The sequence below is a fragment of the Trichoderma asperellum genome, chromosome 6, assembly GCF_020647865.1.
Source record: "Trichoderma asperellum chromosome 6, complete sequence".
Classification (NCBI taxonomy): domain Eukaryota; kingdom Fungi; phylum Ascomycota; class Sordariomycetes; order Hypocreales; family Hypocreaceae; genus Trichoderma; species Trichoderma asperellum.
The window spans coordinates 262,767-290,706 of record NC_089420.1 but is presented as its reverse complement, the minus strand read 5'-3'; the positions used below and the strand labels follow the sequence as shown (position 1 = coordinate 290,706).

The 27,940-nt window shown below is 46.3% G+C and overlaps 10 protein-coding genes and 2 non-coding genes across 12 annotated transcripts; 7 read left to right on the top strand and 5 right to left on the bottom strand.

The window, feature by feature from the left end:
- The first annotated feature begins 72 nt into the window (after positions 1–72).
- Positions 73–2,362, top strand: TrAFT101_009554 (uncharacterized protein). Its single transcript, XM_024908111.2, has 4 exons — positions 73–990; positions 1,054–1,552; positions 1,613–1,714; positions 1,779–2,362. The coding sequence occupies exons 1-4, from the start codon at positions 298–300 to the stop codon at positions 2,090–2,092; spliced, it is 1,608 nt and encodes a 535-aa protein (XP_024761510.2). The 5' UTR covers positions 73–297; the 3' UTR covers positions 2,093–2,362.
- Positions 2,363–3,228: 866 nt separating this feature from the next.
- On the bottom strand, positions 3,229–4,483 carry TrAFT101_009553 (uncharacterized protein; the record flags this gene model as incomplete). Its single annotated transcript, XM_024906689.2, has 4 exons — positions 3,229–3,451; positions 3,517–3,956; positions 4,023–4,237; positions 4,288–4,483. 4 exons carry the CDS (start codon positions 4,481–4,483, stop codon positions 3,229–3,231), a joined length of 1,074 nt encoding a protein of 357 aa, XP_024761511.2.
- Positions 4,484–6,321: 1,838 nt separating this feature from the next.
- On the bottom strand, positions 6,322–7,665 carry URA7_2 (CTP synthase ura7; the record flags this gene model as incomplete). The annotated part of the gene is made up of 4 exons (XM_066128694.1): positions 6,322–6,484; positions 6,558–6,803; positions 6,871–7,087; positions 7,146–7,665. The coding sequence occupies 4 exons, from the start codon at positions 7,663–7,665 to the stop codon at positions 6,322–6,324; spliced, it is 1,146 nt and encodes a 381-aa protein (XP_065984814.1).
- A 301-nt stretch (positions 7,666–7,966) lies between these two features.
- Positions 7,967–8,956, bottom strand: URA7_1 (CTP synthase ura7; the record flags this gene model as incomplete). Its single annotated transcript, XM_066128693.1, has 8 exons — positions 7,967–8,028; positions 8,087–8,225; positions 8,282–8,348; positions 8,405–8,433; positions 8,484–8,520; positions 8,577–8,632; positions 8,695–8,783; positions 8,908–8,956. 8 exons carry the CDS (start codon positions 8,954–8,956, stop codon positions 7,967–7,969), a joined length of 528 nt encoding a protein of 175 aa, XP_065984813.1.
- Positions 8,957–9,437: 481 nt separating this feature from the next.
- Positions 9,438–11,538, bottom strand: TrAFT101_009550 (uncharacterized protein; the record flags this gene model as incomplete). The annotated part of the gene is made up of 4 exons (XM_024906526.2): positions 9,438–9,443; positions 9,956–10,948; positions 11,017–11,254; positions 11,324–11,538. The coding sequence occupies 4 exons, from the start codon at positions 11,536–11,538 to the stop codon at positions 9,438–9,440; spliced, it is 1,452 nt and encodes a 483-aa protein (XP_024761513.2).
- Positions 11,539–13,737: 2,199 nt separating this feature from the next.
- On the top strand, positions 13,738–16,532 carry SIT1 (ferrioxamine B transporter). Its single transcript, XM_024909802.2, has one exon. It carries the CDS (start codon positions 14,498–14,500, stop codon positions 16,280–16,282), a length of 1,785 nt encoding a protein of 594 aa, XP_024761515.1. The 5' UTR covers positions 13,738–14,497; the 3' UTR covers positions 16,283–16,532.
- Positions 16,533–17,724: 1,192 nt separating this feature from the next.
- TrAFT101_009548 (uncharacterized protein) lies at positions 17,725–19,974 on the top strand. Its single transcript, XM_024900070.2, has 4 exons — positions 17,725–17,864; positions 17,923–18,192; positions 18,258–19,682; positions 19,761–19,974. Exons 1-4 carry the CDS (start codon positions 17,816–17,818, stop codon positions 19,868–19,870), a joined length of 1,854 nt encoding a protein of 617 aa, XP_024761516.1. The 5' UTR covers positions 17,725–17,815; the 3' UTR covers positions 19,871–19,974.
- On the bottom strand, positions 19,898–21,019 carry TrAFT101_009547 (uncharacterized protein). Its single transcript, XM_024903884.2, has 3 exons — positions 20,758–21,019; positions 20,354–20,701; positions 19,898–20,289 (listed from the first exon to the last, which is right to left on the bottom strand). Exons 1-3 carry the CDS (start codon positions 20,854–20,856, stop codon positions 20,029–20,031), a joined length of 708 nt encoding a protein of 235 aa, XP_024761517.1. The 5' UTR covers positions 20,857–21,019; the 3' UTR covers positions 19,898–20,028.
- Positions 21,020–21,816: 797 nt separating this feature from the next.
- TrAFT101_009546 lies at positions 21,817–21,888 on the top strand. Its single transcript has one exon. It is a non-coding gene; the product is annotated as a tRNA-Ala (tRNA).
- A 95-nt stretch (positions 21,889–21,983) lies between these two features.
- TrAFT101_009545 lies at positions 21,984–22,055 on the top strand. The gene has a single exon. It is a non-coding gene; the product is annotated as a tRNA-Ala (tRNA).
- Positions 22,056–23,004: 949 nt separating this feature from the next.
- TrAFT101_009544 (uncharacterized protein) lies at positions 23,005–25,168 on the top strand. Its single transcript, XM_024905218.2, has 2 exons — positions 23,005–23,482; positions 23,540–25,168. Exons 1-2 carry the CDS (start codon positions 23,198–23,200, stop codon positions 24,992–24,994), a joined length of 1,740 nt encoding a protein of 579 aa, XP_024761518.2. The 5' UTR covers positions 23,005–23,197; the 3' UTR covers positions 24,995–25,168.
- A 1,038-nt stretch (positions 25,169–26,206) lies between these two features.
- On the top strand, positions 26,207–27,273 carry TrAFT101_009543 (uncharacterized protein). Its single transcript, XM_024908112.2, has one exon. The coding sequence runs from the start codon at positions 26,251–26,253 to the stop codon at positions 27,199–27,201; it is 951 nt and encodes a 316-aa protein (XP_024761519.1). The 5' UTR covers positions 26,207–26,250; the 3' UTR covers positions 27,202–27,273.
- Positions 27,274–27,940: the final 667 nt, after the last annotated feature.

The window sequence follows — 27,940 nt, the reverse complement described above, 5'->3', positions numbered from 1 at the left end:
GATGTATGTTATTTCCAAATATAAAATGATTCTCTCACATGACTTTATGCTTTATTATGCATATACTTTTATATCATCCTGGACCCTATGCTTTCTAGTCGGTTTTGCATAGGATAGTGCAAAACGGGCGAAACCTTCGTTAACTGACTATAGCCCCAAATTGAACACTGTCTATTTTATTCTATACATCTGTATGGACTACTTCCATCCATAATCTTAGCAGCCTCATCCATTGGACGGAAATTGGGTCCTTTTTTCCTGAAACTTGGCCCTCGAACTCTTCATGGCACCTCCAAGATGGACGAATCAACGCCCCTTCTACAAAACCAGCATCAATATCTCTCCCAGAGACGGCTGTTGGTTGTCTTCCCAGCACTCGCTTTGATACATTTTATTTCCTTTCTCGACCAAACAGCTATTTCGACGAGTCTGCCTGCCATCGCAGCTTCGTTGGATATCGGCGCGTCAATCTCGTGGGTGGGAGCGAGCTTCCTCGTCACCAGCACCAGCATCCAGCTGATCAATGGCCGACTCTCGGACATATTTGGTCGCAAGGCCTCGCTGGTCGCGGCTATATCAATCATGGGCGTTGCAAACCTGCTTTGCGGCCTTTCTACGACACCAATAGAGCTGTTCGCCGCTCGCGCACTCGCCGGGTTTGGCGCGGGAGCCATCAATGCGCTCGTGCAGATTGCCATTGCCGACATCACGACGTTGGAGCAGCGCGGCTACTATTTCGGCATCATGGGCGTGGCAGTGGCACTTGGGAACGGCTTAGGCCCTGTTATCGGCGGGCTGCTTACCCAGGCGGTTGGATGGCGGTGGGCATTCTGGTTTATCTGCCCCTTGTGCGTGGTCGCCATCGGCTATCTCGTCTCGGTGTGGCCTGTTTCACACACGTCCTCGGCTGAATATCAAATCTGGGACAAGCTGAAGCTGGTGGACTGGGCAGGGGCTCTGACGAGTCTGTTTGGCATCGCATTGCTTCTGGTAGGGGATGGAAATGGCCACTCCCAACCAGTACATGTATTCTAACGCTGAGCCATCATCTAGATTCCGATATCCCAAGGCGGTTCTACCCAGGACTGGGGCTCGCCGGCGACTGTAGCCATGTTCGTTGCTGGTGGAGTGCTGCTTGGTGTCTTCTTGGCGGTCGAGTTCCAATTTGCGAAGCTGCCTCTGTTGCCGGCTCGTCTGTTCCGCTACGGCCGCTCCACCAACATCCTGATATTCGTCAACATCATCATCGGCTGGATCTTCTGGGGCACCATGTTTGTTCTACCGCTGTATCTGCAGAATGTCCGCAGTTTGAGCCCTGCCCAGGCCGGAGCCTTGACGCTGCCCATGGTCATCACTCATGGGCTTACATCGGGCCTGACCGGCATCCTCATATCCGCCATTGGGCGCTACAAACCCATCATCGTTACCGGAGCCGTTTGCTGGGTCCTGGGAGCGATTGGAAAGATGGATTACCACCAGACGACCCCAGTCTGGAGGATCATCGTCGTTGGTGTCTTTGACGGTGTAGGCGTAGGCTGCTCCATGCAGCCCGGTACGTGCTTGTCACTAATGTGCAATTGCCCCCCCTATTCGCTAATCAATATTTCTACAGTCCTTGTAGGTCTTTTCGCTGGTTCTGACGCCCAAGATCGAGCTGTTATGACCGGATTGCGGAATTTCCTGCGAGATTTTGGAGGAGCAACTGGTACTACTGGTACGTATGCATTTGCTTGGCTGTCTGGCCACTCACGCTTTATGGCAGTCTAACGAATATCTAGTCTCCGGCGCTATTCTAAGCAACCTGCTATTGAGTCAATTGAAGTCAGTATTTAGTCCCGCCCTCATCGCGAAGCTGACTTCGTCGGCATTCGCTTTGAAAGACCTGGATCTCAGCGATGAAGAACGAAACATGATCTCTCAGGCGTACACGAATGGCCTCCACGCAATCTTTACCTTCTTTGCTGTGCTGAGTGCTGTTTATGTCTGCGCATGCTTGTGTATTCACGATTACGGCCTGAGACGAGAAACTGGGAAACAGCAGCAAAGGGGCATCGTGGGGCCGAGCACGGTGGAGAGTAGCGAGAATGAATGACAACAGGTAGAGATTTGACCAACCCACAATGTGCTTCTTATGAATGATGACCGCCATTCCAGACAGCAAAGGCAAGATAATGTGACCATTCCAACTGTCACGCTATAAATAGGTCATATTCTTAAAGTAAGGTTGAAGGTTGAACTAGATGTTCTATTATGACTACTGTTCCGAAGCGATGTTATGAAGGCGTAAAAGAATATAGACCAAGCCAAGTTACGAAGTAGTAATTGCATATATACCAAAGACGTGAAGGCTGTCCCGGTGTTTAGCACAAGTAATTTATATTCTTTCCTGTGTCAATATTTTATGAAGATGCCGCAGTACTAACTAGACGAGGTGTAATCATCCCCTGTTTGCGCACGGCCCGAACAGACGGTCGTGCAAAACGCAGACTGCTCTATCAACCTGGTGCCTCTCGATAGCATATGATAAGCTTGTCTTGCTGGCTCCTTTAGACTGCTATCAGCAGATTCGTGATTCCCAAAAGAGGAATTATAGTGACGTCTATGGTCTAACCTGGCCTCACGACGGGGACACCTTATCCCGCATTCCAAATTCAGAGTTGTTTTTCGTCATCGACGACAAAGATTGGACATACACATCGACGATTGTAAAGGGATGAATGTTATAACATGCCCTTAACATCTTGTCAAAGTAATATCACGACATTTAGGTATCTAGACTCTGTTGACACCTAGTAAATGGCTAAAGAATTAATACATCATTATTGTTCCCATCTTCCACTACTTGGATCCGCAATTTTTAAGAGGGTGCTGGTTAATATTTATAGAATATATCATAGCATCAATTGTGAATTTGAGTGATGAAGAATGAAATACTACATAAAAAAAAGCAAATAAAAGACTATATCGCAGATTAGTCTCTCATGCGTCTTATAATAAATGCGCTCTACACTCATATCCAATTTTAACAAATTAACCACCCCCACCCTCTTTAAGTTATTGAAGCGCTCTAAATGAGGTAGCTAACTGCTGAGCGAGTTCAAAGTAGTGATTCGTCGATGTGAAATCATTGTCAAGCCCCACAAATTTCTCATTTATCGGCAACTGGCTAGTTTTGAGGCAAGCATACGACCCAGTACCTAAACCATGACATATTAAACCATGCATCTTTCATAACAATACGAGTTCATTTTTACCTTCATTGACTTCATCAAACATGGCAGTATAAATAAAGAGTGGCTTCTGTTTCATGACAGTATTGACCTGGAGCTCGTAAAAACTGCCATTATATCGCGGGAAATAATCGAGGTTGGCGGGTTTGTTGGTGAGGTGGTAGTTTGAAGTGCCTGGCCAGGCCACAGGCACATAACCCTTACCAAGTGAATCGGTTAATCTACGAAAAGAGATTAAGAGTAAGAAAGTTAATAATAGCTCAAGTAATGAGACAGCGCGACGTACGTGGTGTCATTTTGTTGCCAGTGAAAATTATAGCTCAGATATCCGGCATCGGTGTAGGCGCCTACAGTCCAGGGGCTGATCGCATCGGCCAATTTATAGGTATTCACCAGACCATTGTTATTACGGACATCAGCAGCCCAGTTGTTAGTGGTTCCCAGAATGACATAGGCCGGCTCTGCCTGCAAGTCTCTGACCAGGTTAAACGCGTCCGATGCGCTTAGATCGCGGCCAGCGACACCAAATCCAAAGGCCATAACAACCGGCTTACCGTCTTGATGAACATATGCTGGAGATGAAGTGTATTTTTTGATGTTGTTAACATAATCCGGGATGATCTTGTTGGTAACACTTGCTTGAGACGAATTTCCGCCGCTCAGGTCATACTCCACGGCGAAAACGCGACCGTACTTCTCAGCGGATGCTTGTACAAGATCCAAAACCTAACACTGTTCAGCTACTAGTACTTGTGAAAGATTTATACAGTGATTGAAAGTTGGAATACTAACTGTTAGAAACGTAGCATCGCTGAGAGCGCCATAAAAGCGCTGAACGAGCACGCCATCAATTCCATACTGCTGCATCCATTTAAAGTGCAGATCAACCACCCCAGCACAAGTGTTGTCATATAACTTGGCAGTTGTTCCATTTGCAAATTCGAAGCCGGTATCGAATAGACACTCAGATGGATACGCACTTGTGTCAGGGAAGAAGTCAAACACGGCTGAAGTTGCGCTTAGCAAAAGGCTTCTCGTCTCTGAGGGATCAGCGTACCATTTCCAGGCCCTGGCGCTCCACCATTGGTAGACCAATGCGTGTTAAGCCCTTTATTCGGAGAACGGAACCAGCCTTGGTAGCCAAACATATATTTGCCCTGGATCGTTGAGGAGTCAACGGCTGCTGCTGCTCGGGGCACGATTGCCTCAGCAGCCGCAGAGAGCGCAGGAATGAAGAGCCACTGAACACGCATACCACGTAATTGTTTGTGAAAATTGATTTTTTTTTAAAAAAAAAACTCAATGTACCTCTTGGGAGGGTCGCTATAACAAATTAAAGAATTGAGGGAAACTCTAATGTTAAATAACCGAATAGCAGAGGCACGGAGATATATATCCCCTGGATTAGGGGAATACGGGAAGTAGCGACGGTCAGTCCGCAGCTACGATACGATGAACTTCCCGTGGGAGATTAGCTTGCATTCCCTCCGCTATATTACATCCACACAAGACGCACACTTATAAGTGGCCGAGTGGGTAGATCGTGGTATGCTCCACCGATCGAAAAGCCCATGATTCCATTCAGATCATAAGCTCACTAGAGTTAGGAAGTATATGGCGACACTTCTATTGTTAGGATTCCCAAGGCTTTTTTTTTTTTTTTTACTTTACTCCAAATTGAATGTCCATATAATACCATCTGACGGTGTGAGAAAGCGACATCTGGGTGGCGTCTGACAATGGATGCACTTACGAGAGTTTGGTTGGTATAGATAGACCTGAGAAAGAATTAGCGACTTGCCCACTGCATGGTCAATAGCACTGTTTTCCCAATGAGACAGAGCAAATAGCAAGCTTTTACTCTGTGGTAATTAATTGCTGTGTGCTAGTAAGAATAGAGAATTTAAGGGTTGATCGGCAGTTTTTCCTGTAGTCTAGCATTCTAGAGAAATCACTTTCCTATTTAGGCATTTGACGACTTCCTAAGCTGACTCAAGACTCATAGCATTTGAGCTTAGCTTTCCATATTTAGATCTAATGGCTGGACTATCTAACTACGTATACAGCATGTGGCAGTTGCTCTTTACCAGGCGGGAACTCGCTTACTATACCTACGGAATGCAATTATGGAATCAACGCATACCGTATGAAGTAAGCCTGTGCCATTTAAAGACAGGTAGCTTTAGGATGTATTGCAGCTATGTCTACATCTGATGAGCTAAAACTGTCGGTGTGATTACAATATGTGTTATGTAAACTGGGCTAAAAATGAGGTATATGTAATGCTAGTATTTGAAGCAGAGTTATGTGAAGCAGAGAAGCATTTCCTAATTATAAGATCAGGCGGTCCGCAGATGTATCTGAGAATTCTTTCCAGCTTCATGCGCCGTCATTGGTACGAGATTAAATTCAAGACTGAGAGAGCAAACCGAAGAGTAAGGACGGAGTATGCCACTAAGTCTTCTTCAAAATTCGGCCTCAACGGCCTAGTGGCGCAACCTCTTCAAAGGGCCGACCCCGCTTAACGATGCCGTAGACTTGCGTTCTTGAGCACAACTGTAAATAATTATCTTTGCATAAGATGGCCTATACCATCACAAATTCTATCCTGTACAAATACAAAAAGCTGATATTCCGTCCCAGTTTAGCAGTGCGAGTATGGCGATGCTCCTAGAAAAGCTCAATCCAATTTGGTTAGAACTAAGCTTGAAAGCCGAAATAAAATTTTGATATGCTGTGTGGCAACTCCACTGTATAAAATCTCCATATCCGTATTGTGTGCAATCATACGCGGTTTTCGATGTTGAGTTATGGCAGGCTCTGTTGCACCGCCTTCTCGCCGTTGATCCGCCAAGTTCGCCACTCGTGAACCTCTAAAATAAAAGAAAAAAAAAAGATTGGTGAAAAAAAATCGATGATGACCTGTGTCCCAGTTAGCTAGTGCGATTATACACAGAGTATTTAGGGGTGCCTACCTGGCGCCGTTGGTCGTCGTATAAGACAGACCGTCTATATGTCCTACATGCCCTGCGATTTATAAATTGATTAAATGCGTGTCTATGATTCTGCGGTCTACAGGCAGCCTGCTACTTTAAAAGTGGGAAGCGCCACTAGTTCCATTCACGAGTCCATCCTTCTTATGGTTTATTTCTTCGGTGATTTGGTCGAGGCATCCTGCGCTGGCCGCCACGAATCCAAGGAATGGGGGAGAGGGGCTCAGGACCTTGCTGGTGAGTTCGGGATGAGCTTGCAATCTGTTGGACAAAATTAGCAATTGGTTCTGACGAGCTTCCTGAGCTGAGTTGAGCGGCTGCTCGCGTTGCTTACCCAACAAAGAATGGATGATCCTTGATCTCAATAGTCTCGACTCGCACTCCTTGATCGTCAAGAGAAGTGATAGCAAGGCCACCATTCTCCAGCTCGTCGATGTATTCGGGGTTAACCTCATAACGATGTCGGTGGCGCTCCTCAACAACTTCGGCGCCCTCGTACATGGCTCGGAGCTTGCTCCATTCAGTGCCGGGCTTAAAGTGCGTCGTGCGGGTGCCAAGTCTCATGGTACCGCCCATTTGCCTAGAAAGGGAATGTTAGCGTTTATGTCTCCTTTGAAGAAAGGCAGCTGGGTCGCAGTTCATCTTACTCTTTGGATCCTTCAGGCATGAAAATGACGAAGCGATGCTCTGCAAGGGCACCTGAAACCTCTTCAGAGGTGGCGTGCTTATATCCAAGCATATTGCGGGCATATTCTTGGACAGCCACCTGGAGGCCAAGGCAAATTCCAAGGAAAGGCACCTTGCGCTCACGAGCCCACTTGGTGGCCTCAATCATTCCTTCAATTCCTCTCGAACCGAAGCCGCCTAAACCGCAATTCATGTAAGCTTCATTAACGATGCATATTATCCTTGGACTACTCACCTGGGACAATGACACCGTTAGCCTCGCAAACGGCCTTCCAGGCGTTGTGATATTTGATAGGATCCGCCGTCTGCATTTCTTTTTCCAGATGCTCAGAATCCACAGGAATGAGGTTCAGCTTGCGCTTGCATCGCATGGCCGAATGCTCAAGTGATTTTCGCACACTCAGGTACGCATCGTCAAGGGTGACGTATTTGCCCACCAATGCGATGTTGACGGGCTCGAGGTGGTGCTCGGGGATAACGGTCTTCTTCCAGAGGTCCCACAGGTGCTGGCCTTGCTTGACTTGGGCGGGAGACTGTGTGACTTTATCGAGAGCCAAACCCTTCTGGAGGAGTTTAAGCAGGCCCTCCTGTTCAAGCAACATAGGAACCTGGTAGATGGTATCCATGTCTCGCACGCCGATGACTTGTTCGTATTGAACTCCGCAGCTTCGGGCGACCTTTCGGATGGTGTCTTCGTCGAGGGATCGTTCGCAACGGCAGGCAACCATGTCAGGAATCAAGCCGGCACTGCGCATTGACTTGACAGCGTGTTGAGTTGGCTTGGTCTTCTCCTCTCCATTGATGATCGGCACGTATGATACTGCAATGCTGAAGAAGTTCTCTCGGCCGAGTCTGTGTTGCAACTGGACAAGGGCTTCGATAAAAGGTGCGGATTCGATGTCACTGCAGGTGTGTCAGCTATGCTGCTTCGGAGGGCTGCATATCTTCAAGTCGACAGAGAGATTGGACCACCATCGGCGTCAAGAATTGAAACAGGATACGAAAACAGTAAACCGAGAGGAGAAAGTACATACCCAACAGTTCCACCCTAAGAGCTCAGAGGTTAGAATCGAAATACTGTACTTTAGATGATATTCTAGGAGAACGTACCAACTCAACTAGAAAAAGAAAGTCAGTGATGTTATCTTTAACGAGACGTTTTCTGGGAAGACATACCAATACAAACATCTGGCTCCTCTCCCGAGCTATCGACAGGGATCTTGGCGACTCGCTCAACCCACTCCTGAATCTGATCGGTGACATGGGGCACAACTTGAACGGTCTTGCCCAAATAGTCTCCACGTCTCTCCTTGTCCTGGGAAATATTAGCATCCACTAGGTGCTTGCAAGTCATATGCGGCGGTAACTTACGATGACGAGCTTGTAGATTTTGCCAGTCGTCATGTTGCTCTCGTTGCTCAGCTGGATGCCAAGATATCTGACTACAATGTCAGAATTGCTATTACTCGGGTAAAAATAAATCGAAGGGCTCACCTCTCGTAGTTTCCAAGATCCAGATCGGTCTGCAAGAGTCAGCATCAAGCATCAATTGATTCGCACCATCTTGTCCTACCTCTCCGCCATCAGCCAGAACAAAGCATTCGCCATGTCTAGATAACTCTGTTAGCTCATGCGTACGTAACAAACGTAAATTGGCCAGTCTCACTCTAGAGGGTTGAGCAATCCGGCGTCTGTGTTCAGGTACGGGTCAATTTTCAAGGCCTGTTATTAAACCATGGCGTAAGTAAGAGATGAGAAGACGGATCGTCCACGCAGCATCATACTGTGACTCGAAGACCCATAGTCTTGAGGAGAAGTCCGGCGCTGCTGGCTGTTTGTGTTGTTAATAAGCCGAAAATCCCATCTGGATTCACTAATCACCATACCAATAATGCCTGAAGGTTCACAAGTCAGCAAATCGGCGCAGCATAGTTGATGATCTCACATGCCAAGGCGATGTTTCAGCAGGACATGCATCAGCGGCACGAGGAGCTTACCTTTGCCCACGCCGGAAATGACACCACCGCTGACTAGAACGACACGCATATTGGCAGCTTGCTGTTCGGATAGTCTGGTAACCTGGGTATGGATGAAAAGATATCGCTACCAATCAATCTTTTCTGAGACGCGAGATTCTAGAAGAAGAAAAAAAATCTTTGGCGTATCTACGAAAGAAAAATAAAAGCGGGGGCGACAGTCTAATCCGGAAAAAGCTTAATACGCGCAGAGGCCTCGATGTCACTGCTGCTGTGAACAGGTACTTCGCGCCACTAGCGTTTTCACTGGGGCCGGCAGCGTACTCTGTCACTGTAATGTGCTGCGCAGATACATGCACGTTCACCAGTTCCAGCGGCAGCTTTAGCGCATCTTGGCGGCTGTCTTATCGCTGATAACACCCGACGTCAATATTTTCAGTCTTGGCCATGTGACAGCCACCAAATGCGGCAGGATGGACAATAGCGAGTCGTGAACCGTGTAATTCCAGGCCTAGCACTTATGTAGATCTTGATACTTGAATAGATTAGATCTAGGCCTATTAGATGGCTGTTAGATGGATGTTGGGTACGATATATCCGATACAACCGCTAGGAGATACAAGTGGCAGTGGATCTGCACATGCGCTACGATATGGTATGTGCCTTCGCTCCCTTACTATTTTTTTTTTTAGCCAGCAGCAGCATATAGCCGATAACAATACAATGGCTAATGAAAGAAGCAAGGGATATTTCATAACAGTGGCATCAATTGTATTTTATATTATTTATATTTTTTACTTTGCTTTTTTTCTTTTTTCCTATTTTTTTTTTCTTTTTTGTTTTTAAGAAATAACAAAACCTAGACGTGTTCACAAAATATTCCCCGTATTGCGTAAACAATATAGTCCGAACGAACGGAACACAATTAACATTAAATGCGAATGTAATAAACAGCGTTATTAATACTCTAATCAATGGGATATTAAATCAAGGAATTCCTTAATCGAAAACAATAACCATACAGACAGGAAAGCGAGAAAAAAAGAAAAAGAAGATAAATCTAGTTCACCCCGCAGATGCCAAACGTCTCCTGGCAGCCGCTGGAACAGTGTGCTTCAGTAGATCCGCACCAGCCAGTCTTTGAGCAGCATTTCTCAGTCTTTTGGCCGGCGCATGTGGCGTTGCCGAATTCAGGACCGCAACGGCCAGTGTCAGTAAATGGCAGGAGGCGCAAGGGGGGGGATCTGCTGAACGGACGACTGTAGGGTGGAGAGAGAGCTTGGTTGACTGTAAGGCGGGATCCTTCCACCAATGGTTGAGGCTTAAAAGGTCCTGAGCTTGCTTGCTTGGACATATGCCGACGCTGATTGTGCTCGGGACGAATGTTGGCGGAGGCTCCATTAACGTCATTCAATGCCCGCCCAGTTTCGTCAAAAGGCTTAACGGCGCTCTCTTCCAATACTTCAAGTGAACGCTTCTTATACTCCTCATCTGGCCAGCGATACCAATTTTCGTATGGATCATCCAGACACTGGCCTACAGTTACTGCTCTGAATCCGGCGTGATGGAGAGCATCGATGGTATATGCTACCAGGGTAGCTACCGTTTCGTATACTGTGTCATGCTCAATGTGCAGGTAGCTTTCGCTCGTTTGGTCTTTGTCTCTAAATGCTTTGTCCACAATGTTTTCAGAAACTTCGATTTCTTCTTCACTATCGTGTAGATAGCCCTCTGTGTCTAGATCAAAGTAGGTGACGTGATATCCTAGCTCGCTAAGCCACTCATCCACGTCCGTATTACTGGCAGAGTAAGGTGGACGCATATAAGTTGGAAAGAATCCAAGGATGTCGGCAATGGCAATCTCATTATAAATCATCTGCTGGCGGAGGAGAGACCTGCTAAGTGTAGGTAGACGCTGATGAGACCAAGTATGGCTGGCGATTTGGTGGCCATCTGCCTTCATTCGGTGAATCAGGCGCGGCCAATCAGTCTCTGGGTCATTGATGGCTCCTTTGCCGAGATTTCGGCCTGTGATAAAGAAGGTAGCCTTGACATTATACTCCTAAAGACAATGAAATTAGTATCTCTTGATTAGCGTGCTCTATACTTGCGCGACGATGGCAAACGAACCTCTAACACATCGAGCAGTTCTCCGGTATAGTTCCACGGACCATCATCAAAAGTCAGTGCAACGGTACCGGGCTGGGTACAGTGAAAAATAGCCTTTCCATATGGCACATCGCCCACATGAGGGCGTGGCCAATCTTCAGTATTTGCTCCAAGTGGCCGCCTGTTCGCGTCGCAGTAAGAACCGTACTCAAGCTGGCATGCAGGAGCAGAACAATATAGGTACCCTTTTCCACACCACCTTATTCACAGAAGTTTTGAAGTTAGCATTGCACAAAAATTCCGTGCAGAGATGAGAGCTATCACATACCCCTGAGAAGAGCAGCACTCGTCATTCTCGCAGCTTGTGCCAAAATCAACACCACAGCGACCGTCTTCGGTCTTAGGAAAGCGTTTCTCTACCAGTGGTGTCGAGTGATTTGAAGCATTAGTATTATTCTTCAAGGGCAATGTGTAGAGTGCTTGAGCGACTGGGATCCAAAAAGTCGCAAGCGATGTGCTGATAAAGAAGCTGCCACGAAGCATTTTGAATGCCATTGCACCATCAGCTATAGGTTTTCAGGTATTCAGCAAATCTAGGGCAGAGAAGGAGAGAAGAGAAAATAAAATAAATAAAGAAGACAGCTTTCCATTTTTCGTATAATACGACTATATATAGAGTGGATAGGATCATATATGGCAGATTTTAACACCTGACATAGATCAGGGCTATTACGCAATAACCCATATCCAGTGAGTTCGGGGGAGCTCGGCTACGGCTCGACCATATTCAAGCTGCCGATATTGGTAACGTATGCAAAGATGTATCAAGGTAATAATTGTGGCATCTAGAGTTTTATGCTAATGCTGATGCTAGAGGATGGATAACAAACGGGTTTGTTGAGTACCCAGCACTGGCATTAGAGTGTGACTTAGATCACATCGTATTTCTTGTGGAAGCAGAAATTCCCCATTGGGCGCCTCGTATGCTCCTCGATATCTCCTGCATTAGTTTCATACCTGTGCTGCAAAGAGGAAACGCGGTACAAGCTGAGAATGCCGATATAGCCGCCTTATTGCTTAAGTATCGGGAGGTTCAACTTTCTAAGTATAGAAAGCAATAGCGCCACCGCGTAACATATGCTAATCAGGGTGTCCTAATAAAAGAAAAGACTAAGCGTATATAAATATTGCAGTAACCCTTTCGGACAAGCCAGGACCAATATGTCTTATATTCTAAAATATTTCCTGCCTCACCGACATGGTATATCGTGGCCATTCAATTGCTCATTGCAAGTTTCCAACCTTAGTCAGTGCTGAATCCCCGGATTTCCCATCTCGAATGATTATTAGTCGATTCGTATATTACCAATAGCCGCACATAGACCATGCAGGCTGAAACAGTTACTGTTGTGCGATTTGCCTTGGATAGTAAGAATCTCAAATATGGACCAAGTAGAAAGAAATACGTTATCGTACTACCAAAACACAGTCGGAACCGACTATGATTGGCGCAAGCACGAATTCGCAGGGGCCACCGGAACATGCATGCATGGTGGACTCAAATCACGTTTTCTCGTATGCTTAACTATGGGCAACCAATCGATGAACAAAACGGCAGCGAATGGGTATAATAGTGACATTCAAAGTGACAATCTAGTGCCAGCCATAGTAGTTAAACTTGATTCATCAGGTCACCTGTCCTCCCTGGGAAGGCGATCGGCAACGTACCGTATCACATCGAAGCAAGCCACAGATTAAGGTACCAGCGGCTGATCCCGTTAGCTTTTCTTCAATGGTAAGATGTGGAACTAAGCAACTTCTCTACAAGGATTCTCAGACGCGGTGACGCGCGCGTTCTATTTCGATATGCAAGTGCATGTCGTTAAATGCAGTGCAGGAAGAACTTTGCCGGGACAGCAGGTTCAAAGCCAGCATAGCTGCTGAATAGGCTATGAATGCCCTTCCATGATGGGTTCTTCGGGCAATCGGACCATATTCCTCGTCGTCTCGGCTTGTGGACCGCTCCTTGCTAATTTCTGCTCAAGCTGCAGAGCTTCCGAATCATTCAGTCGGCCCATCGCAGAGCTTCCGGATCCGGATGCGAAAAGAGCCATGGCGCTAGTGATTATTGTGGCGCCAAAAGCTCCGAGAAAGAAACTGTCTAGCGCGCCCCAACTCAGTATCGACGTGGCCTAGGCTCGAGCTGTTGTGTCATGGGCTGTTTGCTATGGGCTTGTTCTCAGTGCGGCTTTTGCTACGGCTGTTTTGATTCTGATGGATTCTCGTGTCTGGAATAGCAATGGAAGCTTCATGGCCGCCACTGAGCGCCACGATGGGAAAATGCGCTCATGCCGCCCCTCCAAGATGCATTTCGTGGCTCCGGCAGGGTGTGGATCCTTCTGGGAAGAAGGCTGGAAGGGCCTGGGTCCATGGACCTGTTGTTCGGTGAGACTTGGCGATGAAGTGGGCTGGGAGAAAATTTTAATAGAAAAAGGGTACTCCGTATAAGAGAAAGAGAATAAGTCAGAGAGCGATGGATGCCAAGCTACGCCAGGTTGTTGACTGTAGGCGAGAAGCCACTTGATGCAAAAACGGCGGAAAGGCACCGAAAAAGTACATATACAATTCAGCGCCTGTGTGGATGTACAGTACTTGATGCGTACCTATGGTTTGAAGACTTTTAAAGTTACACTTTGCTCTGTGGCTCTCGATTCTCTCGTCGCTTCATTCCTCACTCGCAAGCCACCGCCTAGGAAGAGAGCTCGCAACACGATTTCAACCTTTGGTTTCCCTCGCCACCACCAACAGATGCTTTGGATCCCAACATCTTGTCGTACTCGTAATACAGAGGACGGACCACCGTCCGGCATTCGGATTCTTTGTGCGATTCTTTACGCGATTGGCTGCTAACAAACAGACAACCCTTCTGTTGGACCCCCTGGCTTCGAGTCGTGTCACGCAAAACCAGGATTGCAATCCTCATTAGCCAGACTTGGCAGCGACGGCCGATGGACCTCTTTGGCCGGGCTCTCCAGAAGAAGTTTTTTTTTCTCTCTGTGCTCCATCTCGACCCGCTTTAATCTGATCATCAGATAAAGCCATTGATCAAGCTAATTTTCCATCTTGACTCTTTCGGGACACCATTGCGCCGATTTTTTTCGCCTCTCTTAATCTAATCGATCGGATCAGGCAGACGCGTTTGGGCAGACGCTAGAAAACGAATATATAACTTGTACCACGGCCGTAGAAACCGAGAGGGCTCCCCCTGTTTCTCGCTTGCATATGCACATGCACAAGCATCCAAGTCCGCATCCGGAACTGCTCAAGAGAATCCGGTCTTGTGCGATCGTTGCTGATCACTAACCGGCGTTATCTTGGTCTCGTTGTCTCTCTGGTCTGACAAATAGAGAGGCGCTGGGTTCGGGAAGATCTCCGCGACGCCACTTGCAAGTGCCACCATCATCGCTGTTCTTTGCGTCTTTGTTATTTGACCATCGTCACGATGTCTACCAACCCCGCGCTCGGTGACGCGGAAAAGGCCGCTGATCCAGTCGTTTTCAACAGCCCTGAGCAGAACACAGACCAATCTGCTGCTGACCTGGTCAAGAACATCAAGTCGCCGGGTGTCTCCCGTATCGAGGCCATCTCGGGCGCCATCACCACACTTGATCGTTATTTCATCTTCTTCAGCGTCTTCCTCGTCGCTTACTGCTATGGTCTTGATGGCACGCTGAGATACACTTACCAGCCCTATGCCACAGGATCATTCGACAGCCACTCTCAACTGTCCACCGTCAATGTCATCCGTGCCGTCATTGCGGCGGCGGCCCAGCCAACGGCCGCCAAGATTGCCGATGTCTTTGGCCGTGTTGAGCTGATTTGCGTTTCAGTCTTCTTCTATGTCATCGGCACGGTGATCGAGGCTTCTGCCACTAATATGGCGACTTATGCCGGCGGCAACGTCATCTACCAGGTCGGCTACACCATGATCATGCTCCTGGTTGAAGTTATCATTGCCGACATCACGTCCACCCGCTCCCGTCTCTTCTTCAGCTACATCCCCGCACTACCCTTCATCATCAACACGTGGTGCAGCGGCAATATTGCCAGTGCTGTCCTGGGTGTCACTACCTGGAAATGGGGCATCGGCATGTGGTGCATCATCTATCCTGTGTGCGCCCTGCCGCTCATCATCAGCCTCTCACTTGTGGGACATCGTGCCAAGAAGCAGGGCCGTCTCGTCAACTACCGCTCCTCTTTTGAGCTTCTCGGATTCAAGAACCTCATTATCGAGCTGTTCTGGCTGCTGGATGTCATTGGCATCATTCTTCTCATTGCCGTGTTCGCCCTCATCCTCGTGCCCTTCACACTGGCTGGCGGAGTCCACAGCGAATGGCGCACCGCTCACATCATCGCACCACTTGTCGTTGGCTTTTGCTGCATCCCATTCTTTGTCTACTGGGAGCTCAAGGCTCCGCACCCGCTGGTTCCCTTTTCCCTCATGAAGGACCGATCTGTGTGGGCTCCCATGGGCATTGCCATCTGCCTCAACTTTGCGTGGACGATGCAGGGCGACTTTCTTTACACCGTCCTGGTCGTTGCATTCAACTTCACAATTACCACCGCGACCCGCGTTACATCGCTGTACTCATTTGTCAGCGTCATTATTGGAGCCCTCCTCGGCATAGTGGTTTACAAAGTCCGTCGTCTTAAGATCTTCGTCATTATGGGAACTTGTCTGTTCATGGTAGCTTTTGGATTGCTCATTCATTACCGTGGATCTGTGTCAGGCTCTAGCCGAGCAGGTGTCATTGGCGCTCAGGTCGTTCTGGGCGTTGCTGGCGGTCTCTTCCCTTATACCGCTCAAGCGTCCATCCAAGTGGGCCTGAAGCATGAAAACTTGGCCGTCATAACTGGTCTCTACTTGGCGCTTTACAACATCGGATCTGCTCTGGGAAATACTGTGTCTGGAGCCTTGTGGACTCAGCTACTCCCTAAGACTCTGGAGAACCGGCTGGCAAACATCAACTCCACGTTGGCGGCTGAAGTCTACGGCAACCCTCTCGTAGCTATCCTTCCCTACCCTCCAGGCACGCCTGAGAGAGACGCCATTGTCGATGCCTACCAGCATATCCAGCGCCTTCTCACAATCACCGGTATCTGCATTTGCATTCCTCTCATTGCGTTTTCTCTGGCCATTCGCAATCCTCGTCTCACAGGCGAGCAGACTTTGGCCTCTGACTCTGACACCGAAGAGGCTCAGCAGCAGCAGCGCTCGGACAAATAGGCATGCATAAAGTTTAATGATGAGGGAGAAGTAGAGTATAAAAGATTTCAAAAAGTTATAGCTTTTTTTCTTTTTCTTTACTTTTTTTTTTTTTTTTTTTTTTGTGCGCTTGGGAAAATAGATGGAGTTATACTTTGGTTCTCTGCTGTATATATTGTATCTACGTCTTTCGTAATCAGTAGCATTCAAGAAGCAATATGATGATTAATGCGTTGAGTAATCTCAATATGAAATACTACCTGAGTCAAGGGTTAGCTGATTATTAGGGCGCGTGCACGCGAACCAATCAAGACTATCAGGCATTCCATTTTGGGAAGAGAGTGTTCGATGCTCATTTCAGAGTTTGAGACATTGGCATGACTGATGCTGCCCGAGACCGGTACTCTCTGCTTTAAAGTCGTGGCTGTCCATATTTAGGTGCATATTCTCAGTGGTTGTGTAAACATTCTAACACATTCTCGCCGCTACACAAGTGCCTGATAAGCATTAAGCGAACTATGCTATTAGGATTAATTCAATCATAATAAATAGGCCAAATTGGGAAACATGACAGTCCTGAGAAATAGGGCATGTATTTATATTTGGGGAAAGGTCAATGTCATTTCTGGGGCACTCTGCCATAGTGCATACTAGAATGAATGCCAGCGGGCGTTTTTGTCCCGCATCCAAGTAAGACGACTGTTGCGTTTTTTTTTTTTTTACTGCTTTAAATACAATGTGCTGCTAAGCGACAACGGTTTAGGCAATATGTATAACATGAATTTGGCTACTAGCAGCTTAATAGAAATCACCATTTGCCGATCGCAAAGCCGAGCACCTTCGCAGCCATCCTCGAAATTATAAGGTACATGTAATCATGCATGCTGGATTACACAGCCCTTAGGTAATATCCTATGGCAAAATACAGTCAGCTTTTTGAAGTCGGGTGTTTTAAAGTTTGGCTTAAGATTATAGACTAGTGGGAGCGATTCTAGAGCGTCAGCTATTAGTTAGTATGTACGTTTTGGAATCATGTAGATACTGAGTTATAGATATCCCACCAGTCAGGTCTTGAAGCCAACCCTATTTTCAGCATTTCCCTTTCAACATTTTCCTTTTCCGTATAAACAAATTGTTCTCTCCTTCTACCCCTCCTCGAAATTGTCTCACTTGGGTTCATTGTTTCAGCTACAGTTTACCCCGCAGTTATATCAACTGATATTACCCCAATTCATCGCGGATTCCAAGACGTAGGATGCAAGTGCAGGCATCTGCATAAGGCATGCCTTAACCTATCATGGCTTACTGAAAAGGGATTGACACAGGGTGTAGAGTCATGAACTTGCATGCAGCCAATGAATCCAAATTTCACCTGTAATGCAGAGCCACAAAGAGGGGTAATAAGTGCTGGCACTGTGTTTTTATATATTTGCTTTGTGGTGGCTTGTTTTCAGCTTCTTTCTCTCTGACGTATCTCATTTATCCTAGTACTACGGAATCAAGCTCCCCCAGCATCGCAATTTATCAACTAAAACGCTTGTTTGAAAAATCATCATGACCACTCACAAACCGGGAACAGAATATGACGTTATAATTGCTGGCGGTGCGTCGCTCTATCCCAATTCACATGGCCATCTATATTAAGATCTAACATTCCCAAGGCGGCACCGCTGCTTGCATTGTCGCTGGTCGACTGGCTAAAGCAGATCCCAACTTATCGATCCTCATTGTCGAACGTGGCACGAATAACCTCAATGATCCCAATGTTGTCAATCCGTCCAGATATCTCACTCATCTTACTCCAAGTTCCAAAACGACAATTGTATATAAAGGAAACAAGTCAGAGGATCTCAATGGCCGCGAGCCCCTAGTGCCCTCAGGAGGCATGCTGGGAGGAGGCTCTTCTGTCAATTTCACGATGTATACCCGAGGTAATACTAGAAGCAAAGACGCCATTGATGAAATACGGGCTTGCTGACATTGGTGTAATAACTAGCTGCGGGGGTCGACTTTGACTCTTGGAAAACCGAAGGATGGGATGCGAAAAGCCTGATACCATTTGCTAGAAAGCTAGAGACATATCACCTGGACCATCCCGAAGTGGACAAGTCTGTACATGGACACGACGGCCCAATCAATGTATCTTTCGGCTCTTATAGTGCCAAAGGCGTGCAAGATGATTTTATGGCCGGTGCTGCGGCTATTGGCCTTCCTGAAATTACCGATTTGCAGGATTTTACGTCTGTCAATGGAATATCTCGATATCTTCGCTACGTTTCGCCTGACGGCAAACGGCAAGATACGGCCCATCGTTATGTCCATCCTCTCATGGCTTCTGGGAAGTATCCCAATCTTCATCTTCTGCTCGAGAGCAAGGTCACTCGCGTCATTTTTGAAGGCAACCGAGCTGTGGGCGTGGAATGGGTGCCAAACCCAGACTACCAGCCCATGACCAATCTGACTCAAAGTGAGCCATCGGTAATTAGAGCAAGAAGGCTGGTGGTAGTGTCTTCAGGAGCCCTCGGCACGCCACTTGTTCTCGAGAGATCAGGAGTTGGCAATGCTGAGCTTCTTAAGAAGCTTGACATTCCTGTCGTCGCCGATGTACCAGGTGTTGGCGAGGAATACCAAGATCATAACCTGATATTTTATACTTACAAGACCTCGCTGAAACCTGATGAGACACTCGATGATTTGCATAGAGGCCGATTGGATTTTGAAGAGGCGCTCAAGACGAAGAATCCAATTCTGGGCTGGAACGGCGTTGATATTGCAGCCAAGTTCCGCCCAACGGAGGAAGAAGTGGCGCAGCTGGGTGAAGAATTCCAAGAGCATTGGGATCGCGACTTCAAAGAGCAGAAAACAAGGCCCTTGATGCTCTTGGCAATCGTTAGCTCTTACCTGGGCGACTACAGGACCTTGGCAGAAGAACAAGAGAATGGTCCTTCTCAGTATATCTCTGTCGGTATGTACACGGCATATCCATATGCCCGAGGCGACATTCACATCACCTCCAAAGATCCCGAGGCCGCGCCTTCTTTCAACACCGGTTTCTTCTCCAAGAGTGTTGATGTGACGAAGCAAGTTTGGGCATATAAGAAGCAGCGAGAAATGTTCCGTCGTGTAAACTCGGTTACCGGCGAAGTTGCCTCGGGACATCCAAGCTTTCCAGAAGGCAGCCAGGCCGGTCTTCGAAAGAACCGTGAAGTTGCAGAAGGCTTCAAATCTCTTGAAGAGAGAAAGAAGCTACGTCCTATTGAGTATACCAAGGAAGATGATAAAGCTATTGAAAATTTCATCCGATCCAACATTGAAACAACGTGGCATTCTATCGGAACTTGCAAAATGGCGCCAAAGGAAAAGGGAGGCGTTGTGGACAAGAATCTCAACGTTTACGGCACCGTAGGGCTGAAGATTTGCGGTAAGTAAGCTCCGTTTTCATCAAGTCCAAGTACTATTCAGCCTTCGCTTTAAACAGGACGCTAACTATTGTGTATAGATATCTCAATTGCACCCGAGAATGTCAGCGCCAATACAAACAACACGGCACTCATTATTGGAGAAAAGGGAGCAGACATAATAGCCAGGGAGCTTGGACTTTTTAATTGAATGACAAGAATAGAATTCTTCAGCCTGGGGTGATTTGCTGAAAGCTTTTATGCAATGGCGACATATCGCTAGTAAATACAAAATCTGACTTGGGAATATCCGTGAACTCTTTTAAAGCTTCTCTACTCATTATTAAGTGGGATTACAAGTATCGTTGTCTACGCCTGAAGACCCGCGACAAGGCTATCTCCAAGGCTCTTGATGCTGTTCTCAAAGTCCGCCGTATTTTCAGCGCTCCAGTTGGCGCCGTTTGCACCTGGAACTGCCTGCTGGCCCATGAAACCAATGTACAAAACGTCCTTGGGATCGTGACCGTTATCACCAGTAAGGCCATCGTTGGGGAAGCAGAGGTTGCCCATGGAAATGGCTGATTCACCAGTGGAGGTGAAGCCGTTGGTGTCGCCCCAAATGCCGTAAAACTAGTTTCGAAGTTAGGACTATTTCCGCTCTTGCAGAATGGCCGAGTATGTAAGAAGCACTTACGACTTGGTCGTTACAGACGACAGCCATGATACTCAAAGGTTGCATTCCAAACTGTTCGGGCGAAAATGAAGGATTGCCGCCCTCATTTCCGAACACAACATATGGGTGAATGTTGGCGTCCAAGTCATCAATGCCAAAGCTCTGGACAGTATCCTTGAATGCTGTCTCACCTTGGCCGCTGGGATCATTTGAGCAAGCACCAGCAGAGTTATTGGCGCCATCGCAGTCAATGTCCATGTTATCGTAGTTGCCGCCGGATCCCTTCAGGAAGATAGCATTTGGGATATCGCCACAGTAGACCGCGCCGCCTTCGAAGGCATCGGATAGAGCATTTTGACAGTTACCGGACTATTAAAGGGCATGATGTTAGAGATGACCAGATTTGCAGAGAAGAGGCTATCTACCCGATGGTTATCATATATTTGTCTCAAGTTATCTGGGAGATCGAAAGCCGATGTGACGGCACCAAGAGCGGCGATAGTCAGGAGAGTATTAGGTTGCATTATGAAATATCAGGGAAGTGCGAAAAAGAATTAGAAGAAATTGCTGAAAATGAGATGGCTCTTGGGAAAGAATAAAAGGAAGAGAGTAGCAGAGGGTTGTACTTTATATGTTGCTCTACGGAAACAATTCATTGCTATTGATGTATTACTCAACAACCCTTGAGCTGTCGCATCTGCCGACCTTAAAACATCCTCTCATTGACCGAGGCCCATGCTAATATAATACAATTACCCCATACAAAACAGCTATTTGCCGTAATAGAAGGTTTTGAAACCTGCCTCGCGCATTCAAAACGCGGTGTCATACTTCGTATTACTATTCGGAGCTTCCTAAGGAGGCGCCTACCTGACGATCAAGCGATACTAAAACAGGAAGGCCACCGCGATTTTCGAAACACGCTGTGTGGAAGGCTCAACAAACATTTAAGCTCACTTTTTTGCCTTAACCTTGCTCATAACGATCTTTTGCACTATGAGGCTAGCTGCTAGTCAGGAGTAAGCCGTGTGGAGACGCGCTGGCTTCATGGGAGTCTTGGCTATGCGTGAGACCCGGTCAAGTCACATCCGGCATTGCTACCGGCGATCGTATATCGGTCCTTTAAATTGAAGGTTAATGTAGCATGCTTGATTGTTCTTTTGGAAGTTTTGTGCTACGTCACAAGTACTCAATGCGGCATGTATAAAAGAGCTGTGCAGAGCACCTACTGATTGAGTCAGGCACTGGCGATCTTCAAGACGGGCATATTTATACGCTACAACAGGAAATCGCAGTGCGTACTGTGGAAAATAGTTACAACATACGCGTGCAAGTATATCTGCACCTATTCGTACTCTTTCTATGATGGGTTTCATCTATCAATTTACAGTATGGAGTTGATTTCGACGAGAATGTCTTTGCGTCGATCAGTCCTGCCACATACACTGCATAAACCATAATTGAGCTCATTCAGGCATATAAATGGGCTCGTGGTCTAGGGGTATGATTTTCGCTTCGCATGTGAAAGGTCAGGGGTTCAATTCCCCTCGGGTCCATTCTTTTTGCAATTTTTTCCAGCTTTTTTACATCGTGAGATGGAATCCGTTCGAGGCCGTATCATTTTCATTTGCATGCGATTATGTAAGAAAATGGGCTTGTGGTCTAGGGGTATGATTTTCGCTTCGCATGTGAACGGTCAGGGGTTCAATTCCCCTCAAGTCCAACCAAAGATTTTATCTTTTTGCTGATATTTATCATAGATAATTTTTTTCTTTGGCAATTCCGAGCTAAATTGTCATGGCATTTATCACTGTTAATCGGATATCCTCAACAGCTTTCCATGGATAACCATTGGCGCTGGTCGACTGTAAATGTATGTTTTTTTTTCCCCCAAGGCTATAACCATAATTGTTAGGATAAAACCATTTTAGATAAAATCCTGTGGGCAATGGGAGCCATGGCAATTTTCGCCACGATTTATATCCCTATATAAGGTTATGCGCTTATTGTACTTTTTTCAGAGACAACTCACAGAGTTACATTAATAGACACCCACTTCAGCGATCTCCAGATCGGAGCTATCCGAGTGGCGCCGTCTACCCTACGACGGAACAGAGACTCCATATCGTTGCTTTTGTCATTTGCGCTGGTGTTATAGAGCGATAACCCTTAATAAGCCGTTTAATTAATTATAAGCTATTGTAATTCACAAACTCATTTATAAAAGACAAATAAGAAGTGTAATAAACTATGATGTTTTATATCAAAGGTTTAAGATCTACCACTAGAAGAAGCCACAAGGCAAATGATAATATTAGAGAGACTTGATAAGTGTAAGTCGAGGTTTGGTAAATCGAATTTTTAGTAGAGTTAAAATTTAACTCGACGTATTAAACCTATTCGCCTGTAAATATTCCGACATCTCTGAATTCCTTAACATTGGAAGTAAACTGTATGGATCGGGAGCTTTCCAATAACCGAAACCCGATGCTTATGCTTACGCTTATAAATAGTGCACCTGGAGAGATTTCACAAACCAGACTGTCTGCCTAACAGCACGTGCACTCCCCACTGTTTTGTTTTGTTTGTTTTGTTTTGTTTCTGTGACCAATCCTTTTCTTCAAGAGACCGCCGAATTGCAAGACTCTATAGAAATTGCGTCCATGCTAGAAGTTGCAACGGGTACAATGACTGACCGTTCGACAATAGTTGAACCCTAGACTCAAGCTACAGTTTATCCATCTCCAGCTGTGTCAAGCATAATTTTGTTATCATTGAGCTTTCTAATAACGTAACATCCTCGGTCTCGCTAGTCAACAGCTTTTCTACAACTTCAATGCGCACTCGTTTGGCAAACTTTTGACAATGATAGACGGCAGCCCTATGGGTTTAGTTGAGCCACGACTAAGTGCTTCCTCGCATGCTGGAATATCTCCTATACCCCAAGGAGTAGCGCATTGCGATAACAATGGCACAAAAGAGGCCTCCACAAGCGTCTACGTTGCGGGTGAAGTAGGCGTTGATAACGAGGCCACTGTTAGACAACCGACGACGAAAAAGCCGATCAATTTCTACCTCGCCTTTTTCGCTATCAACATTGCTTGCTTCATTTTCTCTCTTGACTCTACCAGTCTTTCGGTAGCAATTCCCGTAAGCTACCAACTTAAGTAGGCCCCTTCCATCGAGATTTGTTGCTAACTTCTCTAGTCCATTGCTGAGCAGCTCCATGGCACAACGCTTCAGTCTTTCTGGGCTGGCATCGCCTTTCTTCTTGCGACCGTCATCACACAGCCGTTGTATACGAGCATGTCTGACTTATATGGCCGCAAACCTCTTTTCCAAATTGCATTTTTCTTATTCACCGTTGGATCTATTGTCTTTGGGCTCGCACCTAATATGCCTGCCATAATCAGTGGGCGGTTGATACAAGGTTTAGGAGGCGGAGGCATGGATGTTCTTAGCGAGATCATTGTGGCTGATATGGTTGCGCTCAAAGATCGACCGGTTTATCTGGGGCTCATGGCTATCCCTATTGCAGTTGGGAGCATTCTTGGCCCATCTCTAGCTGCAGTCCTCGTCCAATATGCCAGTTGGAGATGGATTGGTTGGATAAATCTTCCCCTTATTGGCGTCGCATACCCACTTATCCTCTTTTGCTTAAAGTTGAAACCAATCGACAAGCCGCTGATGCAAAGGACGAAACAATTGGATTGGGTAGGAATGGCGATTTTCACTTCAGCGTGTACACTATTTGTGCTGCCACTTACATGGGGAGGAACGCTCTATTCGTGGCGGTCATGGAAGACTTTGCTCCCTTTCATGGTGGGCGGCCTTGGTCTCATAGTGTTTGCTTGGTATGAATCCAAGCCGCTGAGACCTATCATTCCGCATCGCATCTTTTATTCACGAACTGCTTCAGTGACGCTAGTTGGAGCAATCTTTCATGGAATGCTACTGTTTACTCTCATGCAGTATCTCCCATTCTTCTACCAGGCTGTAGCAGGCGAGACTCTCATTCATTCTGCGTTGTCACTGCTTCCTACATCCATTATTTCTGTCTTGGCTGCTGGCTCATCTGCGGCCTTGGTTGGCCCTCTCAAGGGTTATCGATGGGCCATGTGGCTATCTTGGATCATCTTAACCGTGGGAACAGGATTGTTATCTCTACTCAGCGAGTCTTCATCCACGGCTATGAAATACAGTATCCCTGTCGTGTGGGGATATGGTATTGGTGCTCTCCTTCGAGTACCTCAGCTGCCTATGCAAGCTAGCGTCTCTAGAATCGACGATACTGGTGTCGCTATTGGCCTGCTTATGTTTTGTCGCTTGCTTGGCGGCCTCACAGGACTAGCTATCAGCTCGACCATCTTTAGTAACGTGTTTGGGCCTTCTATCTCCAAAATTATTCCCGATCTGCCTGCCAATCTCCAGGTACTTGGAAACGCAAACACGGCCGTCGAATTCATCCCGAAATTAAGGATAATTGATATACCATCGGATATATTGCTCTTAATTCGGAAAGCATATTTGGATGCTTTCAGAGCAATCTTTTACACCATGACTGGCCTTGGTGGCCTAGGATTCTTGATTTCTCTAGGCACGGAAGAATTATCACTCAACAAGGAGGAGCGTGGCCAACAGCAATTTGAAGAAGGCTCATGACGCAGTGCTCATTACTAGGTAACGTAAGGTATAATAACTCGGCAAGTATATGATGACCACATCGGATTGTGTAAATTATAATATTAATTAGTAATTACTTTTCGCTGCTACGAAACATAGTCTGTTGAAGACTTCAACATAAAGCCTAAGTGTATTTATAGATAGATAATTAAGAATAGCTTCTCATCATTAATATTAAATCTTTTAAGAAAAGGAATGTTGCGATTGCAGAGAATAAAGCGAAAATGCTCGGTGCCGTAGGATGCATTTGTAGAAAGAATTGCTGGGACTATGGTTCTGCACTTTTCCGATATTACCTTAAAAATAGATATTTTTAGATAGAATAAAAGTCTTTGAAACTATGTTCGTATTGATATATACCAGAAACTTCAGTTACTGGGATTCTAGGATATAATCTGCGTGGTACCGGACGGCAATTCATGTCCCGATCCAGAGTTAATGCTGGACCTTCAGCCTCACATATATGGACTATATGAGTCATAACCATGTACTGTATTCTACACCCATGGCTATGTAGGCGGCTAGTGGTCTTCTTAGGGATAGTTTATTCCCATGAACTGCACGTGATAATGTTTTATGTATGTGAGTAAATGGAATGATTCTATTCCTAACCGATCTACGGAAGCTAAGAAACGAATGACACATCTCACCAAATACGGTTTAAAAATAAAGATTGCATTAGACCATGCTAAATTCACATGTATAGGCTTTTAGTAACTGATCTATTCGAAATTGTTTCATTTCTCAATCTCTATCGCTGCAACTCAAGACATTATATATTCATAACTACATGTAGATTAAACTATAAGCCTAGTCGGTGTCAAATGCACGAGAAGTTATTAAACCTCTTCATAATACAAAACGAAGCACACGTATGGCCAATAAACTGGTTCCATGTAAATACACTGGTCAAGAGCAGCGCATAAGATTTGGGGGATCGTGTCATAGTAGGGCGCTGGATGTAGTTTCAATAGTGGAGAGCAGCATTAGCTCCATGCCCGGTATTCAGCGGCATATGGTCCGTTCTAGCCTCCGAGGAGTTGCAATGTTAGAGTCATTAGGTCTTAGTCTAAAAAATCGGTATATTGTTTTTGGTTTTCTAGGGCGATAGGAAATACCATAAATGGTAAGTATACCCATCTTTTCCAACTATGCCGCGCCTTATAGACTTATGGCACACCACCAATTTTTTTTTATAATTTTCATTCCACAAAGCTTCCTCAACATTTCACAATATGACTTTCGCTCCTCCTAAACCTGTCAACAGCGTCCTGGACGCCATTGGCAACACCCCAGTGGTGCGCCTCAACCATGTTGTGCCAAAGGACGCCGCAGAGGTGTATGTCAAGTTGGAATTTTTCGGTCCAACAGGAAGCTACAAAGACCGCATGGCTCTATCGATGGTAGAAGAGGCAGAACGACGTGGAGATTTGAAACCGGGCATGACAATTGTTGAAGCCACCGGCGGCAGCACAGGATCGTCGCTGGCTTTTGTCTGTGCCGCCAAGGGATATCGATTTCTGGCTGTGTCTTCAAATGCCTTTTCAGTTGAAAAGCTACGCACAATGACCACGTTTGGAGCCGAACTCGATATTGTGCACAGCCCTACAGGAAAAGTCACTGGTGATCTCATTCCGTCAATGGTGCGCCGTGCAGAGGAGCTGAGCAAAGCTGAAGGCCACTATTATACCAACCAATTCCGTAATGCCGACGCTTTGGTTGGCTATGGCAAGATTGGAAAAGAACTCGTTGAACAACTCAGCGATGGTATTGATGGATTCTGTGGCGCTGTCGGCACTGCAGGCATGTTCACTGGAGTAGCTAGCTCCCTGAGGTTGAAACATCCCTCCGCGAAAACAGTAGTGCTGGAGCCTGCAGAATCACCAATGATCACCAAGGGCGAAAAGGGAAGCCATGGCGTTGAAGGCATTGGCTCTGGACTTATTCCGCCGCATCTTGACAGTTCGTTGTACGATGAGGCTCGTGCCATTCCTGAGGCAGAAGCCCGTGCTATGTGTCGCCGCCTTGCGAAAGAAGAAGGACTGCTGGTTGGAACTTCGTCTGGCTTAAATATTTTTGCTGCTATACAACTGGCTAAGGAGCTGGGGCCTGGGAAGAAGGTAGTCACCGTTGCGGTCGATACTGGCCTCAAGTATCTCAACGGTTCACTCTTTGCGGATGAGTAACAATGAAAATATTGGAGCTCTTTATTTAGATGTTTATATTTGCATAAACAAAACCACAGCCTTATTATACATATCATATACAAGGGGTTACTCGCTATAGTATTGAACATGTCATAGGTGATGACTGCTACTGCAACCGCTTTCCCTTTAATAAAATCGTCTTCTGAGTTGTAAAAGCGACTAAGATTTGTATGAGCTTATATCCGTGTACTGTTCGAGTAGAATTTACGGCACATACATTCCTTGTAACCGTTCCAAGCACTTTATAAAAGAAGGTGATGGATGATTGCTCACTCAAAGCTATGCCTTAGTGCTATATCCGATACAATAGCTGCTTTCCGGTATTATATAACGACATCTTTTGATCTGATCTTAATGAGCTAGGGATTCATTTGCGTGGTCGGCTAGTGAACCACGTTTTGGCATCGGTCGGATATTGTGCGCACATCAAGCATAGGCTTATTGCATAGCTGGACTTCTACGTTCTTCCAATCATCATGACTTAAAGCTGTAGTGGGTAAAGTCGGCATTCGGCGCAATCATCCAGCGGGCGGAATGATGCATGGGCATGTCCAATTAGCCGGGCCACTTGCTGTTTTCGCATATCTATGGCTCCAATTTCCTGCTCTAGTGTCATAAGTGAGTTGACAGTCTCGTACTTGGATGGATTGGGTATATGACAACAGTTACTACGGGATATACTGCATTTCGCCTATATATTAGAGATCTTCTTGGTGAG